Source organism: Aulonocara stuartgranti, assembly GCF_965226115.1.
Source record: "Aulonocara stuartgranti genome assembly, chromosome: 11".
In the NCBI taxonomy this organism is placed as follows: domain Eukaryota; kingdom Metazoa; phylum Chordata; class Actinopteri; order Cichliformes; family Cichlidae; genus Aulonocara; species Aulonocara stuartgranti.
Window position 1 is genome coordinate 37,721,077 of NC_138947.1, and position 7,491 is coordinate 37,728,567.

Genomic DNA, 7,491 nt, shown 5'->3' on the forward strand with positions numbered 1-7,491 from the left:
TGTTAATAATTTCACCTCCTCACTACGTACGACTCTGGATACTGTAGCTCCTGTGAAAACTAAGGCCTCAAATCAGAAGTACCTGACTCCGTGGTATAATTCTGAAACACGTACCCTAAAGCAGATGACTCGTAATCTGGAGAGGAAATGGCGTGTCACAAATCTAGAGGATCATCATTTAGCCTGGAGAAATAGTTTGCTGCTTTATAAGAAAGCCCTCCGCAAAGCCAGAACATCTTACTATTCATCACTGATTGAAGAAAATAAGAACAACCCTAGGTTTCTCTTCAGCACTGTAGCCAGGCTGACAAAAAGTCAGAGCTCTTTTGAGCCAACCATCCCTTTAACGTTAACTAGTAATGACTTCATGAACTTCTTCACAAATAAAATTTTTATCATTAGAGAAAAAATTACCAATAATCATCCCACAGATGTAATATTATCTACAGCTACTCTTAGTACCATTGATATTAAGTTAGACTCTTTTTCTCCAATTGATCTTTCTGAGTTAACTTCAATAATTACTTCCTCCAAACCATCAACGTGTCTTTTAGACCCCATTCCTACAAAACTGCTCAAAGAAGTCCTGCCATTAATTAATTCTTCGATCTTAAATATGATCAACCTATCTCTAATAATCGGCTATGTACCACAGGCCTTCAAGCTGGCTGTAGTTAAACCTTTACTCAAAAAGCCATCTCTAGACCCAGCAGTCTTAGCTAATTATAGGCCAATCTCCAACCTTCCTTTCATATCAAAAATCCTTGAAAGAGTAGTTGTCAAACAGCTAACAGATCATCTGCAGAGGAATGGTTTATTTGAAGAGTTTCAGTCAGGTTTCAGAGCTCAGCACAGCACAGAAACAGCTTTAGTGAAGGTTACAAATGATCTTCTTATGGCCTCTGACAGTGGACTCATCTCTGTGCTTGTCCTGCTAGACCTCAGTGCAGCGTTCGATACTGTTGATCATAATATCCTATTAGAGCGATTAGAACATGCTGTAGGTATTACAGGTACTGCACTGCAGTGGTTTGTATCATATCTATCTAATAGACTCCAATTCGTGCATGTAAATGGAGAGTCCTCTTCACACACTGAGGTTAATTATGGAGTTCCACAGGGTTCAGTGCTAGGACCAATTCTGTTTACATTATACATGCTTCCCTTAGGCAGTATCATTAGAAGACATAGCATACATTTACACTGCTATGCAGATGACACCCAGCTCTATCTGTCCATGAAGCCAGATAACACACACCAATTAGTTAAACTGCAGGAATGTCTTAAAGACATAAAGACCTGGATGGCCGCTAACTTTCTGCTTCTTAATTCAGATAAAACTGAGGTTATTGTACTCGGCCCTGAAAATCTTAGAAATATGGTATCTAATCAGATTCTTACTCTGGATGGCATTACCTTGGCCTCCAGTAACGCGGTGAGGAACCTTGGAGTCATTTTTGACCAGGACATGTCCTTCAACGCACATATTAAACAAATATGTAAGACTGCTTTCTTCCATTTGCGCAACATCTCTAAAATTAGAAATATCCTGTCTCAGAGTGACGCTGAAAAACTAGTTCATGCATTTATTACTTCCAGGCTGGACTACTGTAATTCATTATTATCAGGATGTCCAAAAAACTCACTGAAAAGCCTTCAGCTAATCCAAAATGCTGCAGCAAGAGTCCTGACAGGGACTAGAAAGAGAGAGCATATTTCTCCTGTTTTGGCTTCCCTTCATTGGCTTCCTGTTAAATCCAGAATTGAATTCAAAATCCTGCTCCTCACATACAAGGTCTTAAATAATCAGGCCCCATCTTATCTTAATGACCTTGTAGTACCATATCACCCTATTAGAGCGCTCCGCTCTCGCTCTGCAGGCCTACTTGTTGTTCCTAGAGTATTTAAAAGTAGAATGGGAGGGAGAGCCTTCAGTTTTCAGGCCCCTCTTCTGTGGAACCAGCTTCCAGTTTGGATTCGGGAGACAGACACTATCTCTACTTTTAAGATTAGGCTTAAAACTTTCCTTTTTTCTAAAGCATATAGTTAGGGCTGGACCAGGTGACCCTGAATCCTCCCTTTGTTATGCTGCAATAGATGTAGGCTGCCGGGGGATTCCCATGATGCATTGAGTTTTTCCTTTCCAGTCACCTTTCTCACTCACTATGTATTAATAGACCTCTCTGCATTGAATCATATCTGTTATTAACCTCTGTCTCTCTTCCACAGCATGTCTTTATCCTGTCTTCCTTCTCTCACCCCAACCGGTCGCAGCAGATGGCCGCCCCTCCCTGAGCCTGGTTCTGCTGGAGGTTTCTTCCTGTTAAAAGGGAGTTTTTCCTTCCCACTGTCGCCAAAGTGCTTGCTCATAGGGGGTCATATGATTGTTGGGTTTTTCTCTGTATCTATGAAGCGCCTTGAGGCGACTTTTGTTGTGATTTGGCGCTATATAAATAAAATTGAATTGAATTGAATTGACACTCTCAGTGCCTAATAAATAACTGAGCTCCATATATACTGGATCAGAGGTCAGTCTACAAAGGTGCATTATGAAACCCACGGGTCACGATCCTTCTGATGACTAGCAGCCGCTAATCAATGCTGTGTGACTTCATAAACACGTTGAGCCTGAGTGCTCAGTCACTCAGTAGCAAACTAACAAACACTTGGTCCTTCAGTGCCTGTAAAAACATGAACTTCTGCAAATTAAGCCACTACCCTTTGTGCTTTGACAGCAACAGGAAATAAATCACAGTTTCAGTTAGCTGGTTCACGTGCATTTGCAGGACTTGGGATGGTACCGAGACAGTTTACGGTGAGACAAACAGTGACAACACAAGGACGTGGGAGTTGTGTGTCCAGGACTCCAATATTTACAAAATACAAAGTTCAATGAGTTTTCTTCACAGTGACTCAGCTGATGTCCATCAACCATCCTCGGTTCTCTGACTGTTTCACATGTGGGATTTACAACAAAGTTCAAGCTTTAAAATCATTTTGTTACATTTCCTTCTCTTCTGTGTTGTACTTAACATCTTTTATTGTTAATTCCATCACATATGAACATTCAGTCACAAATGAATTCTTCATGTTTCACTCAGTTAATACTGTTTTACTTCAGTTACATTTTCACTCACTTTTTGTCTTCAAAACTTCTTTTTTCAGTCATAATATACTCAGCTTAATTTCTTTTATTAAATCATATATTAAAATACTGTCTCTGAATATTTGTTTATTGTTCTGACCAAGCACTACAGCCCTCAGATTCTCACTGGTACAACGAACCCCACCACAGAAGCACATACAACACAAACCCATCACAGGAAAAGGTCAGATATTAATTACTCAAACTGCATTTCTCATCCATCATATTAATTAGACTTACTTTGATTATATCTTTGATTAAGAATAAAGCTGATTTACTATTAGTAAAAGCACATATAGAGAAACTGTGTTCAAACACGTTGTGTCACTGTAACCTTAAGAGGCTGGATGTTAAGACCTTTTACTCTCGCCGTTGTAATCAGAGGTAAACTTATAATCCCACATTTCTCAACAAAATAATCAGTGCAAAGGAAACCTTTGCCTGTTCTCGTTCATACGACTTCTATAAAACAACGGTGCCAGAACACACTGTGGCCATGAAAGATGAATGTTTCATGGCCACAGTGCAGTTGTAGTTTTAATGTGACGGAGATCTGATGTCACGTTGTTAAGGAGAGACAAGCGTAACACATTGATTCAACTCCTGCATCAGATCTACATCATAACGTCACATTTCACTGCATGTTGTACTTGAATACCCACATGGAAAAGATCTATAAATCTTCTAAAGTTTGTATGTGTCGTGTGTGAATCTTGTATGAAAAGCATACAAGAGTGAAAACTTGAAAAATTATATAAATGAAACTTGTATGTTTTGGATACTAAAACAATAAATGAAAGTGGCCACTTTCATGAGTAGATCACATAAGCCTTCTATGATTCACTATTTGAAGTAGGCCACATCTGATGCAAGTCTTTTATAAGTTTTTTCTATTTCTTTACCATATGGGTAACTATGCACCAGAACCCCATTTAGCTCTGCGTTGCAACCTTCTACATAACCTGATGTACACTTCCTGAGAAATTTAACTACACATCTGCTCGATGCATACCACAACAACTCGAACGGCATGGAAGATTGCAGCCTAGGGAAAAAACACGTTTCTGGTTACTACCTAAGTTAGGACATAAATTTCTTGCAGCCGTCCTTTTATGTTTACAGTGATACAAAGTGTTAGAGTAGAGTTCATCTGCTTTTTCTCTTCTTTAAACTTCTGCAGGACGGTCAAAGCAAAGAGGTTATTAACAGAATATAGGAGGTACTGTGGGAACGCAGTGGGATAAATGCAGACACACAAACTTCACACAGGATGAAAGACTCGGGAGGATCAGACAGATTCTCCTGAGTCTGCAAACAGAACATGGAATTAAAAACTAAAGACTGACATGACAAAGGAAATACAAAATAATAAAAAGTTGCTGCACACTATCCTTCACTGTCCCACTTTATGCAACTACAATATTAAGCATACAAATGATTATTTCATGCATATTTCATTTATTCTTCAAAATTACGAAGTTAAGAGCATTTCTAGAGCTTCTCTACTTCACACCTTTTACAGTTTAATGTGGGTAGTCTGTGACTCACAGTGGCATTCTCCCATCATCTACAAAACTAAGAACAGCTGGGTTATCTTCTACAGACTCGTTTGACTTGACTGAACTCATCCTCATCGTCCCGTTGTCAGTCTCCTGGCAGTTCTCCACATATCGGTGCAAAGTGCTGTAGTAGGTATCTTTGGAGGTGAACTTGTAGAGAGAGGAGATCTTCTCCCAGTCTCGGTTGGATGGTGTGATGACATTTTCAGGTGGTGTCTTTTCAAAGAAGGTCTTTAGGTTTCTCTCAGCAAACGCTTTGGCGTGCTTAGCCGTATAGGAATCAAGTAGATTGCTCTCCTCATGCACATACGCCTTCCAGAACTGCAGCTGCAGGTAGCTAATAGGGGAGGAGCACCGAGCCACACAGGTGAGCACCAGGTTTGTCAACATGATGAGAGTGATGAGCATCCAACCGAGAATCTACGGACAGTATTTATAGTAAATAGTAAACAGGTAATAGAGGTAATAAAAGCAGTTTAACCGTTTAGTCACACACCAGGAAATGAAAGTCAAAAAAATAACAAGGGAACAACGTTTCTGAAGTTCTTTAGGTCAACGGCTACAAATGAAAACAGAACACTGGTACATTTTGTCATTAAATATCAGTATCACATTTCTATGTGTATTGTGTTTATACTGTTACACTTTTAATTCACTGATAAGCACAAAAACACACTCATGAACTCAACATGATCCACTAAACTCATCATGCAAACCATGTGATCCAGTAAAATGATGATCAGACTAATTATCCCATGAATGTATCAACTTAACCATGATCTTCCAGACTAATCGTGTAATAAAAGTCTCAACCTGCTGAAATGGTGAATTGACTGGTTCTACTGTAGCACATTTCTCCTCTAGCTGAACACAACATATACAACCTACGTACCTACTGTTGTACTGTCTTACTTTAATGGAAGCATCAGAGAGCCGCTTGGTTTAGTATCTTGCCCGAGAATATTTGGCACGCAGATTGGAGCAGCCAGGGATCGGAACAAAAACAATCTGTTAAGTGGAAGAAGTGGCTACAGCCATCCCATGATCATCCAAACTTTGTTATACAGACAAATTACCATCCAGACTTATCCATGAAAACATCATCAAACTGTTATCCTCCATCTATCCATTTGGGTGGAAGGTTGGGGGTCACGGATGATTTTCACCCACCCCAGGTGCACTTTTGTGCAGCCCTACATCACCTAGCTGCATGTTGCTGGAAGCACATGATGACAGCAGAGTTCACCCAGAATGGGAGAACAGCTGATTTAAGTGGCTAAATGACCTCCTCAACATGTCCTGAAGTTCTCCAGAGGCCTGGTAATAAACTCATCATGTGATTCAGGTGTGTTGACCCAGGGTGAGATCTAAAACCTGCAGGACACCGGCCCTCGAGGTCTGGAGTTGGACACCCCTGACTATTAAACCCAAGTAAGCAAGTGTCACAGTCATGCAGACTTAGTGTTAGTGTGGAAGACCCAAATGTAGACATGCCAGGGTGCGTCCAACAAAAAATGAGCTGTTTATGATGCTGAGAAAACGAGAAGTGAAATCTAAACAAACACACACGTGTGTATTTATATCCTTGTGGGGACGCCTAATTGACACAATGCTTTCCCTAGTCGCTTACCCTAACCCTAACACACACACACACACACACACACACACACAAAACACCAACCAAACCACAAATCGAATTTCAAAGTAATGACTAGAAAAAACCCAAAACCTACAAAACACTGGGTCAAATGACGTTTGATGGTAAAGCAGATCATAGCAGATTGTATAAACAGGAGCGTAAAGCTCTGAGAGAACATGAACTAACTCCTGAACACAACTGGGAACCACTGCAGAATTAAGTAACACAAATAATAACATTAAAAATATGATAAACAATGCCAATGAAAATCAAAGCATTTACACCGTAGGCATCTCTAGCTGTTCTATTGAGCAAATAACTTTCAGTTTGCTGATAGTTTGTAGATAAAAAACCCAAACAGATCTAAAGAACTCTTTCACATGAGTGTGAAAGCAGCAGAGCATTTTACGTACCTGAGACTCAGCTCGGAGATTAAGCAGAACATCTTCTCTCGCAGCCTGAGGTACACTAATGCTTTTCCCACACGGGAACCGGTGAAGCTCCTTCTCACACTGGATCTCAGAGTTCCTATCTCTGCACACGTGTTTGTTGTAAATGCTCACATTGGTACCTGTCATGGCGCACTCGTAGTAGTTTCCATTGAGTAAAGCTACAGCTATCCAAGTAGAAGGCGCAACAAGCGCAAAGGTGCCGATCTGACAGAGGACCACACCAGCGGCAACCAGCTTCTTGCAGCACAAAAGCTTGTCCGTACGCCGGCACAGACCCGTCAGCAGCTTCCACGTTTTCTTACTGAGGATGTAACCCAGCAGCAGCAGAGCCAGAGCTGGCACCAGCAGGAACACTATCCCATAGACAAAGTTCAGCTCGTTGCAGGGACACTTAAATACCACTGCAGAGAATATCTGCTCTCCTCCCGCTGTCAACAGAGCTATCAGGCCAAAACCAAGGTTGGTCTGTTTGCCTGCAATGTTCAGAACAGTCTTAAACTTGTCCATCTTCAACTGCTGCGTAAATAAGCGACCGCTGAGAAACAACGTCTGTTTCACTTCCAGCTTCAACGTTAGCTGCACCGCTGAGTCCTCTACCACTTCCTCTTTGAAAAATAGCACACGAGATGACAGTGACTGCTCTTCCTGCATTATAGGGCCCCTTGTTTACACCTGCATAAAGATAAGATAAGATAA

At 40.8% G+C, this 7,491-nt stretch overlaps 1 protein-coding gene across 1 annotated transcript; it reads right to left on the minus strand.

Annotated features, from left to right (window-relative positions):
* Positions 1-2,715: 2,715 nt before the first annotated feature.
* calhm6 (calcium homeostasis modulator family member 6) lies at positions 2,716-7,453 on the minus strand. Its single transcript, XM_082550421.1, has 2 exons — positions 6,757-7,453; positions 2,716-5,124 (listed from the first exon to the last, which is right to left on the minus strand). The coding sequence occupies exons 1-2, from the start codon at positions 7,444-7,446 to the stop codon at positions 4,690-4,692; spliced, it is 1,125 nt and encodes a 374-aa protein (XP_082406547.1). The 5' UTR covers positions 7,447-7,453; the 3' UTR covers positions 2,716-4,689.
* Positions 7,454-7,491: the final 38 nt, after the last annotated feature.

Coding starts and splice junctions, on each gene's coding strand:
- calhm6 (XM_082550421.1), bottom strand. CDS start 7,446: ATGCAGGAAGAGCAGTCACTGTCATCTCGTGTGCTATTTTTCAAAGAG. Junction 5,125..6,756: donor ATCTCCGAGCTGAGTCTCAG/GTACGTAAAATG, acceptor TACTGTCCGTAG/ATTCTCGGTTGGATGCTCAT.